The sequence below is a fragment of the Pogoniulus pusillus genome, chromosome 23 (assembly GCF_015220805.1).
Source record: "Pogoniulus pusillus isolate bPogPus1 chromosome 23, bPogPus1.pri, whole genome shotgun sequence".
In the NCBI taxonomy this organism is placed as follows: Eukaryota; Metazoa; Chordata; class Aves; order Piciformes; family Lybiidae; genus Pogoniulus; species Pogoniulus pusillus.
In genome coordinates, this window is record NC_087286.1 from 3,098,822 (window position 1) to 3,124,009 (window position 25,188).

Below are 25,188 nucleotides of genomic sequence, written 5' to 3' on the forward strand. Positions count from 1 at the left end.
TGGTGGAGTCACTGTGGCTGGAGGTGTTGAAGCCAAGCCTGGCTGGGGCACTTAGTGCCATGGTCTGGTTGATTGTCCAGGGCTGGGTGCTAGGTTGGACTGGCTGAGCTTGGAGGTCTCTTCCAACCTGCTTGATTCTATGATTCTATCCCTGCTGTTAGATGGGTTTACTCTCTAGACTGGCCATAGCCTTACCTCACCAACCCACAAACCCAGAGAGAACTGTTGATTGAAAGGACAGGAGGTGTTTTCACTTCAGAGCAGATCTAGTGACGTGATCCCATATGAACAGCAGAGACACTCCATCTGTTTAGTAGAACTTGACAAATTTAGAGGTGCTACAGGGGGATATTTTTATCTGCCAAATGCATGACAAAAATGATGTCTAATTTAGAAACCACATTCAGCCAGTGGTATTTATTGTACCAGTTGTACACATTCAAAGATCTCAGGCTATTTGATGAAGTGTGGCATTGTAAGAGTCATTACTGTGAGTCTGCTGAGAAGATATCATGCAGTAGTGACAGATCCAGCACTCAGGTGTGCCATTCTGAAATATGAAACAACACTCAGTGGCTTGTTGCCACTATACAATGCTTTCATTTATGAGCTATGCTTCTTTGACATGCATGCCCCATGATTTTTTCCTTTGTTCACTTTTCCCTTTCCTTATTCCTCACAGCATCCCAGGCTGTCAGAATGGAACCACCACAGCAATGCCATCAAGTTGATTGCTGTACAGGCTGTTAGTATCTAGGAGGATCATTTCCCCCAGGAATCAGTGCTGGGCACAGTCCTATTCAGTATCTTTATTGATGATCTGGAGCAGGGGATTGAGTCCAGCATCACTAAGTTTCCAGATGACACCAAGCTAGGAGCAGCTGTGGAGCTGTTGGATGGTAGGAGAGCCCTGCAAGGAGACCTTGCCAGGCTGGATGGGTGGGCAGAGGTCAATGGGATGAGACTGAACAAGGCCAAGTGCAGGGTTCTGCACTTTGGCCACAACAACCCCAAGCAGCGCTATAGGCTGGGGACTGAGTGGCTGAGAGCAGCCAGGCAGAGAGGGAGCTGGGGGTACTGGGAGAGAGGAGCTGAAGATGAGGCAGCAGTGTGCCCAGGTGGGCAGCAGAGCCAATGGCATCCTGGGCTGGCTCAGGAGCAGTGTGGGCAGCAGGACAAGGGAGGTTCTTCTGCCCCTGGAATCAGCACTGCTCAGGCTACACCCCTGGAGTGCTGTGTCCAGTTCTGGGCTCCTGAATTCAAGAGAGATGTTGAGGTGCTGGAAGGTGTCGAGAGAAGGGCAGCAAGGCTGGGGAGGGGCCTGGAGCAGAGCTCTGTGAGGAGAGGCTGAGGGAGCTGGGGGTGTGCAGCCTGCAGAAGAGGAGGCTCAGGGCAGAGCTCATTGCTGTCTGCAGCTCCCTGAAGGGAGGTTGTAGCCAGGTGGGGTTGGGTTCTTCTGCCAGGTAAGCAGCAACAGAAGAAGGGGACATAGGCTCAAGTTGTGCCAGGGCAGGTCTAGGCTGGATGTTAGGAGGAAGTTGTTGGCAGAGAGAGTGATTGGCATTGGAATGGGCTGCCCAGGGAGGTGGTGGAGTCGCTGTGGCTGGAGGTGTTGAAGCCAAGCCTGGCTGGGGCACTTAGTGCCATGGTCTGGTTGATTGGCCAGGGCTGGGTGCTAGGTTGGACTGGCTGAGCTTGGAGGCCTCTTCCAACCTGCTTGTTTCTGTGATTCTATGATGATTCTATGATTCATACCATCACTGACCCTGGTCTTCAGTCCTCCCTCAAACCCACAAACCCAATATCTTACTGAATCCAGATGGACATGCTGTGGATTTGCTGTCAGTGCAGAGCTGATGCCAGTGATGTTTTGATGAAAATGGTCAGAGGAGTGTTAACTTCCTGTAACATGTAAAGCCTGAGGAATGTAGTTACAGACAGGAGAGGAGTTGAAATTTTATCCTAGATCACTAGCACCACTTCTGTTGTGATCAGGCCCTCTTCTAAATCAAAGTTACTTGCTTAGGAAGTTTCCTATGGTTCCGCAAAACCACCTGTTCATAGGATCAAGACACTGGAGCAACATCTTACTGAGGCATGCTTCACCTGCAGAATCACAGCACATGGCCAGACCAGAAACAATAGCTACTCAGGCTCACAGGCTCACAGGATGATAGGGATTGGAAGGGACCCAAGGAGATCATCGAGTCCAAACCCCCTGCCAGAGCAGGACAATCCTGTCTAACACAGATCACCCAGGAAAACATCCAGACAGGCCTTGAAAGGCTCCACAGAAGGAGACTCCACAACCTCTCTGGGCAGCCTGTGCCAGGGCTCTGGGACCCTTCCAGTCGAGAAGTTCCCCCTTGTGTTGTGCTGGAACCTCCTGTGCTGCAGTTTACACCCATTGCTGCTTGTCCTATCCCAGGGAGCAGTGAGCAGAGCCTGTCCCCTAATCCTGGCAGCCTTCAGATACCTATAAACATTTATCAAATCCCCTCTCAGTCTTCTCATGTCCAGGCTAAGCAGCCCCAGGTCCCTCAGCCTCTCCTCATCAGCCATGCCCTCCAGTCCCCTCATCATCCTTGTAGCTCTACACTGGACCCTCTCCAGCAGATCCCTGTCCCTCTTCAACTGGGGAGCTCAAAACTGAAGGCAGTGTTCAAGATGAGGTCTCAGCAGGGCAGAGTAGAGGGGGAGAAGAACCTCCCTTGATCTGCTGCACACACTCTTCCCAATACACCCCAGGATGCCACTGGTCTTCTTGGCCACCAGGGCACATTGCTGTGCCATGGGTAACTTGTTCTCCACCAGGACCCCCAGGTCCCTCTCCACAGAGTTGCTCTCCAGCAGATCACCTCCCAGCCTGTACTGGTGGAGTTTATTATTCCTTCCCAGGTGTAGAACTCTGTACTTGTCTTTGTTGATCTTCATCTGATTCCTCTGTGCCCAGCTCTCCAGTGGAAAAAAACCCCACACTCTCCAAACTCTAAATGTCTCCGTGTGGCTCTCATCATTACACCAGTTGAGCACTTCAGAGCCTCATTTACACAGCTTTTTATTTTGCTGTGAATTTTGGAACAACCTGTCAGCCTCTGGACACCTAAGGTAAATGTGAGAACTGTGCACATATTTATACTTCATCCATAAATCATTTACCAAAACCAAAACCCCAAACAAAACCAAACAAACCAACCTCAAACCACAAAGCACCATAAATATTTATGGGTACAAATGCATAAAATAGATGCTGAGAGACATAGGCTAGGGGTGGATTTTGAAGTGTTAGGTTAATGGTTTGACTTGCTCTTAGAGGTTTATTACAACCCCAGAGATTTCAACCCAAATGATTCTACTTTTCTACATGACCCTCTCTTCTGGACCACCCAACTCATTAGACTGTGTTGTGGCAGGCCTGATGGGCCCAAAAGAGGCTTATACATGCCCTGCCTAGGCATGTTTTATTGCCCTACCAGAGAGGCAAGCACAGGAAACGGACACAACCTGGAGCCTCTGAGTCTGGCCTGCCCAGGGTCCTGTGGTGTAAGACACACACTTAGCTTGTGCCTGCCTAGTGCCAGGCCTGTGCTTTGCCCAGATTAGGCAAAAGTGAGCCTGTGCTTAGCCTCATATGGTAAGGTTTGGCTAACTGCCATCCTGAGTGGCTGTTCTGTGTCCAAAGGGCAATGAATCTCAGCCCACATTGATAAAAGGAGATATGCAGGTGAACAACCTGCTTTGCTCCCCTGCTTTGCCCCCCTGCTCTGTCCCTGCTCTCTCTGCTGTGCCCAGCCCTGCTGCTGTTGCACACTGCCTTATTGCTGCCTGCTGAACTCCACTGCTGCAGTTACCAGGAGCAGACCCTGGATGCCTGCACATGATCAGCCTGTGTGGCCAGCTGACACCGTGCTGAGACTGCACCACATCTGCCTCTGCACCTGAAGGTCCTGCCTAGAATCCCTGCACATATCCCCTTGCTTAAGCGTGTCCACAGAAGGGCAATGAGGCTGAAGAGAGGCCTTGAGCACAGCCCTACGAGGAGAGGCTGAGGGAGCTGGGATTGGTTAGCCTGGAGAAGAGGAGGCTCAGGGGAGACCTTATTGCTGTCTACAACTACCTGAGGGGAGGTTGTGGCCAGGAGGAGGTTGCTCTCTTCTCTCAGGTGGCCAGCGCCAGAACAAGAGGACACAGCCTCAGGCTGTGCCAGGGGAGATTTAGGCTGGAGGTGAGGAGAAAGTTCTTCCCTGAGAGAGTCATTGGACACTGGAATGGGCTGCCCGGGGAGGTGGTGGAGTCGCCGTCCCTGGAGCTGTTCAAGGCAGGACTGGACGTGGCACTTGGTGCCATGGTCTGGCCTTGAGCTCTGTGGTAAAGGGTTGGACTTGATGATCTGTGAGGTCTCTTCCAACCTTGGTGATACTGTTACTGTGAATGCATAGACCTACAGAAGAAGTTTAATTACTTAATTGCCTTCATATGTGAGAGCAATTGGTTGAAATGGCAGGTTGTCTCTGTGAACCAAGCATGTGGGACTGAACCTGGAGTTTCAGAGCAAAAGCTGACTGTGGAAATTAGAAGTGCTTAGGAGCCATTGCACTGTTAGTAGGGGGTTGCATAGATTCACACGGTGAGAATCACCTCACAGATTACACATTTGAGTATTTGTGTTTCTATGTAGATCTGAGTTTCAGCTATTTCCTCTGGAATAGGATTTAGTTGCCCTCTGTGCTAGTTTGAAGCTAATTGGGATATTTCAATATTAATATTATTAATATTAAGGCAATATTAATATTAAGTATTAATATTTTTGCTGCCTATGACTACCTGAAGGGAGGCTGTAGCCAGGTGGGGTTGAGCTCTGCTGCCAGGCACCCAGCAACTGAACAAGGGGACACAGGCTCAAGTGGTGCCAGGAGAGGTCTAGGCTGGATGTTAGGAGGAAGTTGTTGGCAGAGAGGGTGATTGGCATTGGAATGGGCTGCCCAGGGAGGTGGTGGAGTCACTGTGCCTGGGTCCCTGGAGGTGTTGAAACCAAGCCTGGCTGAGGCACTTAGTGCCATGGTCTGGTTGATTGGCCAGGGCTGGGTGCTAGGTTGGACTGGATATGGTTGGAGGTCTCTTCCAACCTGGTTGATTCTGTGTCTCAGTGATGGCAATTATATCATAGTTATTCAGCATAATGCAGGTCTCCACCTTCTCCTCCTTCTTTTGCTGACTCCAGGTGGAATGGACTTGTTTCTCATTTCCATGAGTTCCTTTTCCTCTAATCCTACCAGCCACTGTAGTTCATAGTGCTAAGCACATGACCTTCATTTATATTACTTATGCAGTCTCATTACCTCAGCTTAGCTACAATTTATCAGAGTCAGACAAAACTACTCAGGGCCATTCTTGTGACTAAGAAAGAGTTCAGTGTGGGTTCATCAATGTCAAGGTTACAGCTTGTGGCCTAAGGCTTCAGCAGTCTCACTACTTATGCTAAGCAAGTTAACTACTAATGTTAACCGGAGAGTCACATTTAAGACCACTGGAGTTCCCAACAGTGATGAAGGCCTGCAGGGCTGACTGGTATGACACAATCTACAAGAGACTCCTGCCCTCTAGAGTAGCTGATGCTGCCTGGAGGGATATCTAGGCGGTTGCTCCAAGTCCCCTCCCAGTCTCTTCCAGTCCCTCCTGAACTCTCCCAATGCCTCTCAATCCCTTTCCAGTCCCTCCTGGTCTCTCCCAGTCCCTCTCAATCCCCTCCCAGTCTCTTCCAGTCCCTCCTGGACTCTCTCAATGGCTCACAGTCCCTTTCCAGTCCCTCCTGGTGTCTCCCAGTCCCTCCTGGTCTCTCCCAGTCCCTCCTGGACTTTCTCAATGCCTCCCAGTCCCCTCCCAGTCCCTCCTGGTCTCTCCCAGTCTCTCTCAATCCCCTCCCGGTCTCTTCCAGTCCCCCCTGGACTCTTCCAATGCCTCTCAATCCCCTCCCAGTCCCTTCCAGTCTCTTCCAGTCCCTCCTGGACTCTCCCAATGCCTCTCAATCCCCTTCCAGTCCCTCCTGGTCTCTCTCAGTCCCTCTCAATCCCCTCCCAGTCTCTTCCAGTCCCTCCTGGACTCTCTCAATGCCTCCCAGTCCCCTCCCAGTCCCTCCTGGTCTCTCCCAGTCTCTCTCAATCCCCTCCTGGTCTCTTCCAGTCCCCCCTGGACTCTTCCAGTGCCTCTCAATCCCCTCCCAGTCCCTCCCAGTCTCTTCCAGTCCCTCCTGGACTCTCTCAAGTGCCTTACAATCCCCTCCCAGTCCCTCCTGGTATCTCCCAGTCTCTCTAAATCCCCTCCCAGTCTCTTCCAGTCCCTCCTGGACTCTCCCAATGCCTCTCAACCCCCTCCCAGTCTCTCCCAGTCCCTCTCAATCCCCTCCTTGTCCCTCCCAGTCTCTCCCAATCCCTCTTCAATCCAGTGACTGCACGAGGTGAACTAGATGAGTTCAGTTAGGAGTCCAGCTCAGTCTGTGCATCCCTATACAGGCCTTTTCAGACAGAGCTTCATAGAAACCTTCCAAACGAACACCATGTAAGATGCAGACTGCAGGATGGGAGTCAAATCCCCACTTATAGCTCAAATACATGTATGAAATCTTCTCTGACAAGGTGGCTTAACCACAGATGCTTCAGCCACCAAAAAAAAAAAGTCATGAGTGTTTTGCCTCGCTGCCCAGGCTGCAGGTTGTGCTAGGCTGACTGGTTTGCATTTTTAGTAGTCGATTTCCATCAATCATTCTTTTAGTAGCTGAAAGTTTCATCCCAGACGAGCGTATCTGATGACTTGCTTTCCATCCAGGACTGCAAAGGTGAGACAGTCAGTGCTCCAGGGCTTAGTTATTTCTGTACCAAGCACTATTCTGTTTCTTGGAAACAGAAGGTTTGGCCTTGCTACATCTCTAAATATCCCTCCACAGTAATGGCATGGCAGCGATTCTCTCTGTTTCCCTTCTGATTTTCCCAGCAGGTCACATCAGTGAGCACTTCCATCTGTAATGCTACTTGGAAAAGCTATTCATTTTAACGTGTGCTTTTCACTCGCCTGGCATCAGCCTGCTCCTGCAGCTGCCTGTGGGGCACTTAGGTATGTGCTTTCATCACATCCTCACAACCCAGTTACTGCTCCAGGGTATAAGGTTAACCTGGAGGAACATCAGCATTTGCATGATCAAAGCTGGAGCCAGCCACAAGCAATCTTCTCAGGGCTTCCTATTTTCAGATGTTGCAATACCACTGTTTAAATAGAGGTGATGATGTTGGTTTGCTTTCCCAGTGCTTCAAATGGCATACCGGGCAGTCTAGCACTGCTTGCCTGTGCTTCCCAAAATAAAGCTGACTCTGTTCAATGTTGTTGCACAATTTGTATTGCTGCCACTGGTCCTTGGAATTGAAAAAAAACCTGCATTATAAAACCTATTCTGCTTCTGATATGAGGATGTGGAAAAGTTCTTACCTGTTAAGGAACTAGACAGAGACTCTGCTGGGGAGGGGAAATGAATTGATGCGAGATGCTGTTCTCCAAAATTCATACTATTTGTTAATTTTGATACTCAGAACTCTCACCACCCCCCACCACTAATTTTAATAATGTTTTGGTTCTTGCACAGTCATGGAAACATTCTGTGGATAGTATCTACATCTAATATAATACAGAAACATCAATTGAACTGGAAGAGATTATTCCCCTGGTCAAACGCCGCTTGTGGTCAGTGTGCTGCTTGCCCAGTAGCTGGGCCCAAGCTCTCACAGTATCACAGTATCACCAAGGTTGGAAGAGACCTCAGGTGCTGGCCACCTGAGAGAAGAGAGCAACCTCCTCCTAGCTACAGCCACCCCTCAGGTAGTTGTAGACAGCAATGAGGTCTCCCCTGAGCCTCCTCTTCTCCAGGCTAACCAATCCCAGCTCCCTCAGCCTCTCCTCGTAGGGCTGTGCTCAAGGCCTCTCCCCAGCCTCGTTGCCCTTCTCTGGACACGCTCAAGCATCTCAATGTCCCTCCTAAACTGGGGGGCCCAGAAATGAACACAGCACTCAAGGTGAGGTCTAACCAGTGCAGAGTACAGGGGCAGAATGACCTCCCTGCTCCTGCTGGCCACACCATTCCTGATGCAGGCCAGGATGCCACTGGCTCTCTTGGCCACCTGGGCACACTGCTGGCTCATGTTCAGGCGGGTATCAATCAGCACCCCCAGATCCCTCTCTGTCTGGCTGCTCTCAGCCACTCCCACCCCAGCCTGTATCTCTGCATGGGGTTGCTGTGGCCAAAGTGCAGCACCTGGCACTTGGAGTGATTCCCACCAAGCTGAATAGGTGCACCTCAGCAATTAGGAAAGGGTCATCCAGGTATTTTCCAGGAGACAAGGCTCAAAAGAGAGAGGAAGTTACATTGTCTTCCACCTCTGACAAAGAATGGTTTGGTGTAAATCACTTCAGACTGAAATTACAATGTCATTTACTCTGCAGTTAAGTGAAATTACCCACACATGAAATGCTCAAAAGCATTTCATGCCATCTGTTTGGGATACTAAGTGTGAACATATTTAGGGGGTGAATTTAGTAATTATAAGGGGGAGGAAATTAACATATTGGACTAATTAACAGCATCTTCTGGAAAAGAGACAAGGAAGATAACCAATTACAAAGCTTGAATGTTTACTGTTCTCCCAGCTACAAATAAAGATTGTTGAATCTGGCTCTCTTTTGGGGGGTTGTTGATTTTATCCCCCTCTAAAAGATGTTCTCTGCACTGTGTCAAAGAACTTGAGTCAGAGAAGAGACTCAGAAACATCAGACTCCATGGTCCTGTTCTATACACTCATGCTGCACAACAGTATGGCAGTGTGTCAGGTCCTTAGAGTTAGGAGGGTTCAGAATGAAGGAAGCACAAAGAGCACCGAATTCTGGATAACCAAAACTCAGAGCAGACTTAAGACACAAGAGGTTGTAATGCTTGGATCCTTTCAAATGAAAAGCATTTCATTTGTGCTCCATTTTAGGTCCTGGTTTAGGATGAAACGCTGCTTTGGACATCAATTGTCTGAAGTAGAATCATCCTGACTATGAAGTGGAGATCACAATATTGCAGATCTCCATTTTGAATGAGAAGACTCAGAGCTGAAAAGCCCAGGTATTTTTGAAGATCTGGCTGGAGAGCAGCCAGGCAGAGAGGGACCTGGGGGTGCTGGGAGAGAGGAGCCAAAGATGAGGCAGCAGTGTACCCAGGTGGGCAGCAGAGCCAATGGCATCCTGGGCTGGCTCAGGAGCAGTGTGGGCAGCAGGACAAGGGAGGTTCTTCTGCCCCTGGAACCAGCACTGCTCAGGCCACACCTTGAGTTCTGTGTCTAGTTCTGGTCTCCTGAACTCAAGAGAGATGTTGAGGTGCTGGAAGGTGTTGAGAGAAGGGCAGCAAGGCTGGGGAGGGGCCTGGAGCAGAGCCTTGTGAGGAGAGGCTGAGGGAGCTGGGGGTGTGCAGCCTGCAGCAGAGCAGGCTCAAGGCAGAGCTCAATGCTGTCTGCAGCTGCCTGAAGGGAGGCTGTAGCCAGGTGGGGTTGGGTTCTGCTGCCAGGCAAGCAGCAACAGAAGAAGGGGACAGTCTCAAGTTGTGCCAGGGCAGGTCTAGGCTGGATGTTAGGAGGAAGTTGTTGGCAGAGAGAGTGATTGGCATTGGAATGGGCTGCCCAGGGAGGTGGTGGAGTCGCTGTGGCTGGAGGTGTTGAAGCCAAGCCTGGCTGGGGCACTTAGTGCCATGGTCTGGTTGATTGGATAGGGCTGGGTGCTAGGTTGGACTGGCTGATCTTGGAGGTCTCTTCCAACCTGGTTTATTCTATGATTCTGTGACCCTTCAGTTGTCATGGAACACAAAAGAATTAAGTAGTGGTTAGAAGCACCATGTTGATGATCCACCACACTGAAAAAGTATGTTGGCCCCTGCTGAGCAAAAAAAGTAAACTTTTTTTTGCTCTTGTAAAGGCCCAGGCCTGCAGGGACTAAGGAAAGCAGAAAGGAGATAAAGGAGATGAAGAGGCACCCTGACATCAGCAATAAAGAAGGGTCTGCCGACCAGCGATGAAAAAGACCCTGTGAGGAAGACTGTGTGGGTGTTCATCGCAGATAACCATTCCAAGACCACCAGGGTGGGTTGGAACTGGGGGGGAGAATGGGAAAATGCCTCTGTTAGTGAACTCCAAGAAATAACTGTACTAACCCTACCTCTTACCATGAATATGCCTGCTCTTGTAACACAAATTGTGGCTTGTACCTTGTGCATGGGGTGTGCAGGACTGATGGAGCCATCCTGCCTGCACTCAGCGCTGTAATAAAACAGACCTACTGCAGAACTCTGCAGGAGTCTGGGGGTTCATTTGGCAGGTCAGAGTCACAAGCATTGTAGAACCATAGGGTCATAGAAAATTTTGGTTTGGAAGGGACTATTAAAGGTCATCTAGTCCAATCCCTCTGCAGTAAGCATTCACAACTAGATAAGGTTATTCAGAGCCTTATCAAGTGCAACTGTAACATATCTCTGTATAGCAATCAGGTTTCATTAATGCCAGGGCAGTGCTTTACCTTTTTGTTCAGTGATATCTCATAATGATAGAGCAATTAAAGACTTCTCTATTCCCTTCTCATACAGCAGCCCTGAAAAGAGGGATTTGGGGGTGCTGCTGGAGGAGAAGCTCAACAGGAGCCAGCAGTGTGCACTTGCAGCCCAGAAAGCCAAGCAGAGCCTGGGCTGCAGCAGCAGAAGTGTGGCCAGCAAGGCCAGGGAGGGGATTCTTCCCCTCTACTCCACTCTGCTGAGACTCCACCTGGAGTACTGCATCCAGTTCTGGAGTCTCCATTACAAGAAGGATGTCGATGTGCTGGAGTGTGTCCAGAGCAGGGCCAGGAGGATGCTCAGAGGGCTGCAGCAGCTCTGCTGTGAGCACAGACTGAAAGAGTTGGGGCTGTGCAGGCTGCAGAAGAGGAGGCTCCCAGGGGACCTTCTTGTGGCCTGCCAGGATCTGAAGGGGGCTACAAAACAGCTGGGGAGGGACTTTTGAGGCTGTGAGGGTGTGCCAGGAGTGGGGGGAATGGAGCAAAGGTGGAAGTGAGGAGAGTGAGGCTGGAGGTGAGGAGGAAGTTGTTGAGCAGGAGAGTGGTGAGAGGCTGGACTGGGTTGCCCAGGGAGGTGGTTGAGGCCCCATGGCTGGAGGTGTTTGAGGCCAGGCTGGCTGAGGCTGTGTGCAGCCTGCTCTAGGGTAGGGTGTCCCTGGGCATGGCAGGGGGGTTGGAACTGGCTGATCCTTGTGGTCTCTTTCCATCCTGACTGATTCTGTGACTCTATGATTAAAACACTATTACAGCAGCTGTGTGCAGCCTGAAAAGATTCCCTGTATTCATGCTACATGTGTCTAGCCCAGAAAAGTAGCATTTTTGTCAACAACTAAGAAGTAAATAGTTTACCAATTTCTAAAATAGCCTGGTGTGGAATTTGGTGGTTTTTTGCTATGGAAGCTCTGCAGAAGACAAAATACTTGGTGAGTTATTGGTAAGTTTTATAATAAGCTTTACAAAAATACTGAAAAGGGAAAGAGTACCTGAAAGAAAAGTTCAAAATTATGGAGGGCTTCACAAAATCTCATCTATTTTCCCCTTCTTTCCAGCTACAGAATGGAAAGGAAGGTCATTAAAATGAATACAAGCAAATACTGCACAGGAGGCAGAGTTGCTCGCTGGAACCCAGTGGCACAAGTTGCAGAGCTGGGGCTGGGTTCATAATACAGGTCAACACACCCATTTAAATGCAAATCAAGAGGCACTTAAGGCAACAGGACTTGCAGACCTCAATATGATCAGCTTATCTAGATCAGCTTACTGTCCTTAAGGAATTGAAACGTTCAGGTCTGATATATTATGCAAAACCAGTTTTTTTTCCTTGAGTCTCATTTCTTTTGTCATTTCTTAGGCCCCGAATGACAATATCTACATTATTACAAGATGTTTTAAACTCCTTCCTCTGGGATCTATCCAAGGGATAGAAACAAATTTCCCTTTTTCCTGCAGCAGCATCACTCACTGAAGCACACAGACATCTTAGCCATACCTCAAAGGAGTGGCTCTGTGTCCTTCTCCCATTTCCGAAGCAAAGCTGAGTCCTCTTTTGCACATCTTACAGTATGGTTCATTTTAGCCAAGGGTCGAGCACAAGAAGCATTGCTTGCAAGAGCTGGACTCTGGAAAGCAAAGTCACCATAATTGCCCCCACTCCTTCCTGCTACCCACCCTTAGCCTTCTGAAGAGTATGTGACATTCCCTTTACTTCCTTGCCAGTGCTACTAAGTGTCCCTGCCACACCTCTCTGTCAGAAAAGCCTCCTGTTCTTATCTATAAAGTTAAGAGTCAGGTTTTGGAGACTGATGGTGGGATTAGGATACAGAAATGATCATGTTCAAAAAGACCAAGTGCAAGGTCCTGCAGCTGGGTCGAGGCAATGCCAAGCACAAATCCAGGCTGGGCAGCCTGGAGTGGCTGGAGAGCAGCCCTGAGGAGAGGGACCTGGGGGTGCTGCTGGAGGAGAAGCTCAACAGGAGCCAGCAGTGTGCACTTGCAGCCCAGAAAGCCAAGCAGAGCCTGGGCTGCAGCAGCAGAAGTGTGGCCAGCAGGGCCAGGGAGGGGATTCTTCCCCTCTGCTGTGCTCTGCTGAGACCCCACCTGGAGTACTGCATCCAGTTCTGGAGCCCTTATTACAAGAAGGATGTGGATGTGCTGGAGTGTGTACAGAGCAGGGCCAGGAGGATGCTCAGAGGGCTGCAGCAGCTCTGAAAGAGTTTGGGCTGTTCAGTCTGAAGAAGAGGATGCTCTAAGTTGACCTTCTTGTGGCCTCCCAGGATCTGAAGGGGGCTACAAAAAAGCTGGGGAGGGACTTTTTAGGCTCTCAGGGATTGACAGGACTGGGGAGAATGTAGTGAAGCTGGAGGTGGGTGGGTTCAGACTGGACATGAGGAGGAAGTTGTTGAGCATGAGAGTGGTGAGAGCCTGGAATGGGTTGTCCAGGGAAGTGGTTGAGGCCCTGTCCCTCAAGGTATCACAGTATCATCAGGGTTGGAAGAGACTTAGGCCAGGCTGGATAAGGCTGTGTGCAGCCTGCTCTAGGGTAGGGTGTCCCTGGCCATGGCAGAGGAGTTGGAACTGGCTGCTCCTTGTGGTCCCTTCCAGCCCTGACTGATTGTACGATTCTATGTTTTGCAATTCACAGTATCACAGTATCACAGTATCACAGTATCACCAAGGTTGGAAGAGACCTCACAGATCATCAAGTCCAACCCTTTACCACAGTGCCCAAGGCTAGACCAAGGCACCTCCTTCCAGAGGCGATACACCCTCTTTTTCTCCCCCACTTCCTTCACATTCAACCTATGTAGTGGGTTTTCCCAGTAAATACTCCATTGAAATGGTTCATCCCTAGCTTACATGAGCTGACAGTGTGGTCAGAGCACCCCAGTTTCTACAGAGAATGCCACACAAGAGTTTGATCTTACTACCATATCCACCTGTCTTCTCTTACTGAGCCCAGGTACCACATGCTGCACTTGGAGCAAAGCAGACAGCCTTTGGGAACACATCTGCACCAGTCTGCATACAGACACTTGAACTGTACTAACCTTTAATTCCCTATCAGTTGGTAGACTGATACAGTACTGACTGTACTGTACAGTCAGTTTAACACACTCAGCTGTGACAAAGGGCTGTTATCATCAGTCCACCTGAAGCTCTTTCCAAGTGTGCAAAATTCAGTTTCCTTTCCGTGTTACACCATTGTACACTGCTGCCAATGAAAAGCCCAGGCAGGAGGCACTATGTTTATCTCAGCAGGAAAAGATCTTCCTAGAGCAAGGACACTTTGAAAACAGATCCTACAGTAACAAGAAGCCAGCAAGACAGGGAGAAATAAATACCTGTGACATTGGTGCGGGCTGACAAAGCTTCACAGTACTTTTCCAGCAGAACAGACAAGGGCAGGTTCACAGAAGATTCACAGTGAAGAACTATCTGAAAAAAAACCAGGCAGAATCAAAGTGAAACAAACAATAAAGCAGCAGCATGGAATAGATTTCCTCATTCACTAATACAATGATCCACAGCACTTTCATAGCCATTCCCATTCACACTTGGTTCAGGTACAGTGAAGATTTACAGTTGTACTTGCCTAGCTCCTTGACTTCAAGTGACACTCATCTGACTAAATGTGGAGATCTACAAATGAATCCTCTGCTCTGGGCCTCTTCTTGTTGCAGATAGTCAATGGCATTAATGAATCTCAGGGCACAATTTCTCCCAGCTAAAAGTAAGTGCCTAAAGTACAGAAAATGAACCCCATCCCTACTAAAGAGCCTGTGTGGAGTTTGCTCCAACTAACTTTTAATGTTACTTGGGTGTTAAAGGTCCTTGTCCATCCAAGTCAGAAGGCGATGGGCAAATGGCAGTTCAGAAGGGTTGGGGAAAGTCCTGCTATTGCCTGCATAGGAAAAGTGGGCATCCCTATGAAATGATCAATGGCTCTTTTTAGCTAGTAAAAAGGCATGAGTTTCTGACCCTTGGAATTCAGAGTACTGAGCCCTCCACTAAGGGCACATGCTAGTGTGAAAGAGCACTAACATTGACATCACAGTATCACAGTATCACAATATTATCAGGGTTGGAAGAGACCTCATAGATCATCAAGTCCAACTCTTTACCACAGAGCTCAAGGCCAGACCATGGCACCAAGTGCCACGTCCAATCCTGCCTTGAACAGCTCCAGGGACGGCGACTCCACCACCTCCCCGGGCAGCCCATTCCAGTGTCCAATGACTCTCTCAGGGAAGAACTTTCTCCTCACCTCCAGCCTACATTTCCCCTGGTGCAGCCTGAGGCTGTGTCCTCTCATTCTGGTGCTGGCCACCTGAGAGAAGAGAGCAACCTCCTCCTGGCTACAACCACCCCTCAGGTAGTTGCAGACAGCAATGAGGTCTCCCCTGAGCCTCCTCTTCTCCAGGCTAACCAATCCCAGCTCCCTCAGCCTCTCCTTGTGGGGCTGTGCTCAAGGCCTCTCCCCAGCCTCGTCGCCCTTCTCTGGACACGCTCAAGCATCTCAATGTCCCTCCTAAACTGGGGGGCCCAGAACTGAACACAGTACTCAAGGTGTGGCCTAACCAGTGCAGAGTACAGGGGCAGAATGACCTCCCTGCTCCTGCTGGCCACACCATTCCTGATGCAGGCCAGGATGCCACTGGCTCTCTTGGCCACCTGGGCACACTGCTGGCTCATGTTCAGGCAGGTATCAATCAGTACCCCCAGATCCCTCTCTGTCTGGCTGCTCTCAGCCACTCCGACCCCAGCCTGTATCTCTGCATGGGGTTGCTGTGGCCAAAGTGCAGCACCCTGCACTTGGAGCTATTGAACCCCATCCCATTGGACTCTGCCCATCTGTCCAGGTGGTCAAGGTCCCACTGCAGAGCCCTTCAGCCTTCCAAGGCATAGGCACTTAAAGTAAGCTGCAGGGTTAATACAGGATAATAGTGCATCTCCAAGTAACTGTTAGGAAATGTATATTTAGAGTTGAATCTGTGATGGTTTGGGTGTTACCTGCCCCCCCACATTTAGGAAAAAATCACCCAGACTGGACTTAGCCAGCTGGAAGTTAAGGAATGGAGCTATACTTACAGCTTAGCACAATATACAAGCAGATGAATACAGTTATGGACAAGTTAAAATTAACACAGAAACACAACAGCCCTCCCAGAAATCAGAGTCCCCAGGAAGGCTCCCAACCCAAACCCCCTTCCCCCTCCCTCTTTCCCTGCCTTCAGAAATAACCAGATCAGCCCACATACATCTCACATGATAAATCTGGAGATCTGAGGGGAGATGTCAAAAAGAAGACAAGTAGGTTAGAGGAAAAAGGGTTAGATGGGATTAGAGTTAAGGCAGGGACAGCCACACAGACTGCCAGAAAGAAAGCACAGCCAGAAGTGAGAGCTGACTGAGCAGTGGTTGAGAAGTGAGTGTCTTATCTGTATTTTGACTAGATGTGCTTCTCAGAAGAATGGCTGATATAGAGCACTGTTGTTTTTCTTTCCTCTCACAGCCAAGGATTTAATTTCTCTCAGTAAAATATTCCAGTTAGCCTCAAACCAGCACAGAATCCAAGGAATAGGTTGTCATTTGCACACTCAGAAAGGAACTACCAAAGTGTGATGGTTTGGGTGTTACCTGCCCACCCCCACACTTAAGAAAAATCACCCAGACTAGGCTCAGCCAAGCTGGAAACTGAATGAAGCTTTATGTTTACAGCTTAGCACAAGATACAAGCAGCTACTGACAATCTATACAGAAATAGGCAAGTTAAAAAAGTAATACAGAAACACAACAGCCCTCCCAGAAACCTGAGTCCCCAGGAGGGGCTCTCAACCACCCTTGCACCTCCTTCCCACCCCTCTACCTTATCCCAGACTTTGCCTTATGTTCAAGGTGAGTTTGGAGGGTTGCCCAGGGGGGTTAGGAACCAGATGGATTAGTCAGGCAGCAAGTTAGGTTAGAGAGAGAAGTTCATGCAGCACCAGAGCCCAGAGGGCAACTCTGTTATCTATATGTTCATGTTCTTACACATCTCAGCAAGCCTATGAGTGAAGTAGACATCCTCACTGTTTCCTTTTCATAGCCTATAATCTAATTCTTCTCACCAAATTATCCCAGCTAGGTTCAAACTAGCACACAAAGTCTCAACTGCAGACAGAGAAGAGAAGCCCTAAGAACTGTACATGCCAACATACAGCTTGTTTGGGATACCACTTGGAGCAAAAGAAGCTCTTGAAAAGCCCTTTAAAAGAGGCAGAACTAAAACTGAGGAGAGAAATCAGGAGAAAATCAATGACAGAAACTCCAATTTTCAGACTACGAACAAAAACTTCCTGACTCTTTCTGAGGGGATATAAGGTCGTGGTAACAACAAAATGTTTTTGCTTTTCTATTTGCCCAGAATGACTCCAATATAATACAGGCAGCTCTTACTTGGGGAAAGGACCATACTTCTTGAACATTGTCCTTGCATTTCAGTGCTGTAAGATGTGTTAAGTGATTGAAGAACCCTTTTTATGTCACTGACTTCCTTGTCAGACAATAAGAAGTGAAGTAAACGATCACAGCAATGCAATTCATCAGTAGCACTGGTCTCTGAAGAACAGCTCTTCTTTGTACAATGCCATTTCCATCTACTTCTCACTTCACAGTTATTTTACAGAATAGAAAGTCTTGAAATACAAACAAAAGGCTGTCTCAAACCTGGTGCTTTTCAAGTAAAACACTGCTGCTTCTTCTGCTGGGAGACTCAAACTCCTGCTTTCCATAGCAAAGCCTTTCAAGATACTGATCATGCACGGTCAGGTTAGGAAGCCAGAGAAAGGCAACAACTCTGCTCTGCAGCCAGGGCAGATGTGATCTTACAAGGCACAAAACTCCAGCCAAGCCTGCCAGAAAGAAGACTCTGTAGTGGCCATGTCTCATGTTAGACCCAGTCATGTGAGCTGACACAGCAGAGGAATTTCTTCCCTTCTGTCCTTCCTCACTGCTACTTCACAGGCTAAAGCACTGTCTCACTTCAAAGAAGAAACTCAAGCCATCTCCATGTACTGTAAATACACTGCATGTTCAGCTGTCCACTTCACGAGATGATGGGAAAGAACAGACAGACAGAGGTCAGGTTTAGCACAGCATGTGTAGAACAAGAAAGGTTAAATGTCTCATTTTGCTTTGGGGTCAGCTTAGGTTCATTTGGCTCCAGGGAAAAGTGTCTCCCACATATTATGTTACTTTTGCTTTCATTTTCTCTCCATACAGCTTTCTTGCATCTGCACTGCAATGCAAACACATTAATTCAAGAAACACTCCTTGCTCAAAGGGAACCTTGCTAAGTCAAGCTCTCCAAATGCATGACTTCTGCCATTGATATCCACGTTCACCTCAACATTCGGGAAGGACTGCCTCAGAGCAGCAGGCCAATTAAATGAAAAACCTGCTGGTTTATTCCCCTAGAAGCTCAGTTTAGGAACATACATGCAGCTGACTTCACCATGAAAATGTAATTAATGAAAGAGCTCAATGCAGCAAACCCAAAGCAAATCCCATGCTTCCCTGACAGAGCCCATACTCTGTTCCAATATAGCCAGGGAGCTGCCAGGGCAGGTGGGCACCTGGCAGGGTTTACCTGCCATCATCAGCACTTGTCTGTGGAAATAGATGCTTTGGGGAAAACACCAGAGGAATGCACTTCTAACAAATTCAACAGTCGTCTGAGCAGCTCTTGCTCTCTATAACGAGATGGCAATACATGAGAGAGAATGAGGAGAGCCAGAATGCTTGCTGACTGCTAATCACCTGAAGGAATATGCACAGGCAGCAGTGAAGAGTGCTAATTAAGGAGGAAAAGAGAAAAGCCTAGGAGAAGGAAGGGTAATCACTTCTGTGGCCAGGGTGGATTCACATTCCCTGTAGTGTGCTTGCTTCGTACACAAGATGTATGCAACAGAGATGCTTACTAAAGGACAGTGCTAAGAGGGCCAGCACGGTGGAAATACTTTGCTTGCTGAAGAGCCAAAAAGGTCAGTCCTCTGCTTCGAGATACCTTTGGCCTTTCTCAGCTCAGTAACTTCACTTTGCTAGTGCAGCAGCAGCACTGTCAGTATAAAATCATTTGGCTCTGCTTCACCAGAAAAAAATAATTCCCCTAAGTGACAGAAGGTCTAAATACAAATTTTCACAGAATCTGCAATCTGAAACCTGAGCCAGCTAAGGTTACAGTAAAAGGAAAGACTGCAAGGGCTGCTCAAGAAAATAAACATCTCCCCCTCAAGTCAACCTTAAGCTCTTCCTGCCATAACTTGTCTCTAAGTTAATCCAAGAGGCTAGGTAAAATAGTGCTACCAGCTAGTGAAGCCCAAATGACCCAGGAGACATTGTTCTATGATCTTAGAGGCCAGCAACTGCTCTGCAGCTCTTTCAGGAAGACTGGAGAATGAGAATCTAAGTCTACATGGAATGGGAAGGAGGCCCTCAGCTCAGTACAGCAACTAAACACACATGCTCTGTTTAAGCATGAAATTAAATTCATCTTTATTCAGAAATAAATTAAAAACCCTGAAGCATCTGCTACGTTGAGCCCATCCCTGAACTCCACTGCTGCCTCTGAAACTGGAGGGGAATTACAGAGAGTCAGGCTCAGCTCAGAAGTTGACAGCAAAACATCATAGAATCAGTCAAGGTTGGAAGGGACCACAAGGATCAGCCAGTTCCACCCCACCCTGCCATGTCCAGGAACACTCTACCCTAGAGCAGTCTGCACATAGCCTCATCCAGCCTGGCCTCAAACACCTCCAGCCATGGGGCCTCAACCACCAACCAACCCATTCCAGCCTCTCACCACTCTCATGCTCAACAATTTCCTCCTCACATCCAGCCTGAATCTACCCACCTCCAGCTTTGCTCCATTCCCCCTACTCCTGTCTCTCCCTGGTATCCTGAAAACTCCTTCCTCAGCTTTTCTGTAGGCCCCCTTCAGATTCTGGGAGGCCACAATAAGGTCACCTCAAAGCCTCCTCTTCTCCAGACTGAACAGCCCCAACATTCACACACTGCAGTAAGGGAAAACTGCACAGGACAGAAGAAAACATTATGCATCACAACGATGAGTAGACACTGGAAAAGAGGTTCAGTGGCATGAAAAGAGGTTCAGAGAGGTTGTGAAAAGAGGTTCAGAGAGGTGGTGAAATCTCCACCTTTGCAGATTATTACAGCTGAACTGGATGAGGGCCCTGAGCAACATGAACTGGTTTTGCAACTACCTCTGATTGGAGAAAATCCTGTTAGGTGCTCTGAGACATCACTCTTGTCATCCAGAGGGATAACCCTGGCCTTCTTCTCTGCTTTGAGAAAGTCAGTGAAGGAGCAGATTAGTCCTTGGATGTTGGGCTTCCAAAAAGAGGAAACAGGAGCACAGTGCTCCTTTAAGTATCCCTGGGGACTGGAACTGAGAAAGCAGAAAGGTTACTCCTGTAATGGGCACACTACAAAGTACAGCCACTGGTGCTGGCTCATAGACCATCCCTCTGCTTCTGCTGGCATGAGCCTCCTGAAACCCAAGCTATGTCTGGGCTGTGGGAGTCTGCTACTGCCACTCAAAGGGAATGGATACTTTAGTCCATGCACTGAGACGCCAGCTAGCAGAGCCTGGCTGGCAGCCCTGAAGACAACCTGTTGGGACTCATCAGCACACTTCCTCATATTCACTCTCACCTTTCATAGATTCATAGAACGTTTTGGATTGGAAGGGACCTTAAATATCATCTAGTTCCAACCCTTCCTGCCATGGCAGAGACACCTTCCGCTAGACCAGGTTGCTCAAAACGCCTTCTCCAACCTGGCCTTGAACAGCTCCAAGGAGGGAGCATCCATGACCACCCTGGGCAACCTATTCCAGTGTCTCACCACTCTCACTGTAAAGAATTTCTTCTTAATTTCAGTATCAAAGATAGAATCATAGAATCAACCAGGTTGGAAGAGACCTCCAAGATCATCCAGTCCAACCTAGCACCCAGCCCTATCCAGTCAACCAGACCATGGCATTAAGTGCCTCATCCAGTCTTTTCTTGAAGACCCCCAGGGACAGTGCCTCCACCACCTCCCTGGGCAGCCCATTCCAATGCCAATCACTCTCTCTGTGAAGAACTTCCTCCTAACATCCAGCCTAGACCTACCCCGGCACAACTTGAGACTGTGTCCCCTTGTTCTGTTGCTGGTTGCCTGGGAGAAGAGCCCAACCCCACCTGGCTACAATGTCCCTTCAGGTAGTTGTAGACAGTAATAAGATCATCCCTGAGCCTCCTCTTCTCCAGGCTAAACAATCCCAGCTCCCTCAGCCTCTCCTCATAGGCTTTGTGTTCTTGAAGGCTTCTCAAACACAGGTTCTATTTTACCTCCAACAAGGTGGATGAGACTCCAGAAAGCCAAGAGGATAACAACAACTCTTAACACTGCCAGGAGCTAGCATCACATCAGGAGGATCTACCCGAAACCCACCACCCTACTTGTGCAAGCTGCTGGACCAACAGATGTGAAATCTGGGAGCAAAGCAGTCAGTCCTCTGTCGTTTCCTCTGGAGAAGCCACCCTTGCTAGAGGACAGCACTCCCAAAAGTAAGGCAGCACAGAGGTAACAGCACTCAGAAAGCCTCCCATGTCCCAGGAACTGAGGCAACAGCAGGAGACCACCCTATAGCCCTCAGAGGCAAATGGCTCCTTTCCCATTCTCTGACACTTTAGCTACTCTGACCAGGCCAAGTTAGCATTGCAGTGAGGACAGCTAATGCATTTTAAACTCCATCTGCATTACTCACTACTTACTTTCCAGGCATACACAACTCAGAGTAGAGAGTTATTCAGACAGAATTATGAAAAAGTTTGTAGCTCTTTACTTCATTTCAACTCCATCTTTGTTGAAAAAGTGCTTTTCAGGCCTTGAAATACCAAATGGATTTCCTTTCTTATTCAGCCAAAACAAGGCACGTTTCCTTACAAACACACACCATTTAACTGATCATTCCCAGAGGACAGCTTCCAAGTTCTCCACCCAGTTAGCTCCACAATAGAACTGTTAATCTGGGGAACAAGCAGCAGGCTCCCAGCACCTGACTCCCAATGTGGGTTGGCTCATACAGCAACGAGGTAGTGATGAGCCAGAGGTCAGGACAGGATGTTAAAACTCATCTCTGTGAACTGGCTTTCTCAGAACATCTCTGTCCCTGTCACAGCACAACCTTTGTCAAGACCATGCACAGCTGTTTGTGAGTTCCAGCTCTGATGACCACAGATCCAGAGAATGGCTCAGTACTTATAAAAGCATAACACACTGTATGTCAAAGAGGTATCTGCAGGATACCTCTTCAGAGGGTATCTAAACAATTAAACAATGGAGAGCAGCCCTGTGGAGAGGGACCTGGGAGTGCTGTGGCTAACAAGTTGTCCATGGGACAGCAACATGACCTTGTGGCCAAGAGGGCAAACGGGATCCTGGGGTGTATGAAGAGTGTGTCCAGCAGATTGAGGGAGGTTCTTCTGCCCCTCTACTCTGCCCTGATGAGACCCCATCTTGAGTACTGTGTTCAGTTTTGGGCTCCCCAGTTTAAGAGGGACAGGGATCTGCTTGAGAGAGTAAAGTGGAGGGCTACCAGGATGATTAGGGGACTGGAGCACTGCCTGATGAGGCTGAGAGCTGGACATCAGAACTGAAGGGGGGTGGGGAAAGATAGGTTCTGCTCACTGCTCCCTGTGATAGGACAAGGAGCAATGGATGTAAGCTGTAGCATAGGAGGTTCCACCCCAACACAAGGGGGAAGTTCTTTGCTGTAAGGGTCACAGAGCACTGGAACAGGCTCTCCAGAGAGGTTGTGGAGTCCTCCTTCTCTGGAGAATTTCAAAGCCTGTCTGGATGCATTCCTCTGTGATCTGAGCTAGATTGTGTGGTCCTGCTCTGGCAGGGGGGTTGGACTTGATGATCTCTTTGGGTCCCTTCCAACCCCTGACATCCTGTGAGCCTGTGATCCTGTGAATTATATCCACACTGGCACCAGAAACTGGAAATCAGATTTTCATACATTGGCCATGATGGATGGAATTCAAGCAGCCATTCACCTGAAGGACAGTGCTGTGAGCTGACTGATCACAGCAGCAAATGTCTAGTTTCTATTTGTCTTCTCCTGGAATGGAGGCCAGAGCAAAATTTACCCAACTTTTCAGGGAAAAAGAATAAAACAGATCAAATTCTTTACCCAACGCTCAGGAGCTCAAATCAAGTTAACAGCTACTTACAAAGCCATTGAGATTTAAAGAAAAAGGAAGGAAAAAGGAAAAGTATTATCATTAAAAGGAAGTAATTCTCTACAAAGAAATAGTTTAGTAAAAGAAACCAGCAGGTGGTGTTCTGGTGGGTACAGTTAGAAAGATAAGGGGGCAACGACAACGCTCATGCAGTGCTATGATATGAATCAGTGTCTATCTACAGGAGGCAAGGAGGTGCCATGAGGCTCGCTGGACAGCTCCAGCTCGACACCCAAGAATTGATGTTTGCACTTCAAGGCAGAACAGACTACCTTTGGGATTGAAAATGGTGTGGTTTAAAAGAAAGACTCCCGTGTAGGTGATCAAGAATTGGTCTACCAGTTTCAGTTTACAGACAAAGAGTGGAAGAGTAAATTCCTGCAGAAATGTTATTTACTGGGTAACATTTTAATCTAAAGTAAGTGAGCTTTCCCCCCAAGCCTCCCTCTGGGTTCTGCAGTGCTGCAAACCTGAAAGCGCCATCAACTAAAAAGGCTCAGATTCAGCAGCGTGTGTAGCCTGCTTTTATCACCCACATTTCCTCATCTGCTTCTCCTCCCCCCAAAAAATAAAATCTGCAGAGCTGCTAGAAAGGAATCTATATATGGCTAAACGTTTGTTCTCATACTTTTAAGAGGCTCCAATTACTGTACCCGGAGCAAAAGGAAAATAAAAGGAGAACAGAAGCACACGTTCTTAAAAAGGCAGCATGATGCACCCGCTGCCTTCTTCTCTCCTTGTGCTTCTCTCAGATCATCACGGCAGCAGCAGGATCCCGCAGTAATCTCCAACACAAAGAAAGCTGATCGCCGGACTCAAAGCGATCAAGGTTTAGTTTGCCTTAGAGGAAAATGCCTCCCTCTGGCACTTGTGGAGAGCGCTGAGCAATGGGCGTACCACATGCTCCATCTAAGCTAATAAATCAAAGAGTGCAAAGGTCTCTTTTAAGTACTTTATCATTCATACTGTTACATTTTTAGAATGCTTCCTGGGCACATTTTTGCCCCAGGCGATCTAGCAGTATCTGAGGCAGCTCCCGCGAGTGACCTGCAGCTGGGCTGCAGCATGGACCATTCTAAGGCAGGGCAGTTTGCACACCGGCTCCCCGTGTCAGAAGCTGAAGGAGCTCAGCAGCATGGCCACAAGTGGCTCTCTGGCATTTGGCCTGAAGAGCCGTCCTGGCAATCACAATTTACTAGTAGACAAAACCTATGAGACTGAAACTAAACAGGTTTGCACCTGATAGTGCACAGTCTGCAGGGAGCAGTCATCTTCCACCGGCTTCAGCAGAGGCACATGAGAAGCAGGGCAGGCACAAGGGCACTCTGGGCTGAAATGTGAAGGTCACAGAGTTTAGAGGACTTCTTAATTACCTCTCCTTCACTCTTGGCAGAACAATAATATGTAAGCTGATGCCATATATGAACAAAAGCTACAGGCTGCTTTCTTTCTAGCTAAGGGCAGCTATGAATATCACTGAAATGTTTCATGGCAAAGCTACCAGCCAGCCAACATCAGTCCTTCCTCCTTGCATACAACTGCCTCCTTCCAACATCCAGCAATTACCACAAGATGGCTACAGATTTAAACCCTGCCAAAGATCTACACCAGAAAAGGCTTCTCATGCTGAGATGTTTATGTTGAATTAATTCACAGTAGGACTGAATTTTGGCAGTCTCTGACCAGAAATATTCTTTAACTCGTCACCCCTGCCTGATACACTCAAACTTCTCTGGCTGATTTAACCACTATAGGAGAGCACATGAATTATAGCAAGCTTTGCTTTTGTTTTTGATTTATAACCCTCCTCCTTCCTCCTCCAAATTAGGTGAACTCAGCAAAGACTCTATATCAAGATGTTGAGAGATTAATTTGCCTTTGTTTGGTGGTTTATTTGTTTTTCATATTCAAGTAAATGCATTTTCCAGTGTATCATATGTACAGAAACCCTGTAAGAGAACATAAATCTCACAGCCTGCTGTGCAAGTCTTCACCCTTTTGCTGACCAGCCCTGTGAAATCTGACAGGTCATTTGCACCAGTGTTTTCATATGGTGGATCTAATTCCACACTAGAAAGTTGCCTCATTTCAGAAGCGTTGCGAGCCTGCAGTTCCCATAAGCCACAATTGCTCAGCTGCTGTCAAAACTTAAGCTTCACTAATTGCTTAAGGGTCTGCTCCCACAAGCAGCTCTGCCTTTTCTCAAATGCACAAATGTGAATAGAGCCATTGACTTGGAGTCAACTTTCAAGTATTTTCAAGTTAAACAGGAACTTAAGAG

General features: G+C 48.3%; 1 protein-coding gene across 2 annotated transcripts in view; it reads right to left on the reverse strand.

Annotated features, from left to right (window-relative positions):
* Positions 1-25,188, reverse strand: part of CRHR2 (corticotropin releasing hormone receptor 2) — a 221,981-nt gene that overhangs the window by 194,622 nt on the left and 2,171 nt on the right. For both annotated transcript variants that reach the window (XM_064162364.1, XM_064162363.1), the window contains exon 2: positions 13,959-14,052. In XM_064162364.1, the coding sequence (XP_064018434.1) occupies positions 13,959-14,052 (94 nt within the window). The remainder of the gene's footprint in view (positions 1-13,958; positions 14,053-25,188) is intronic.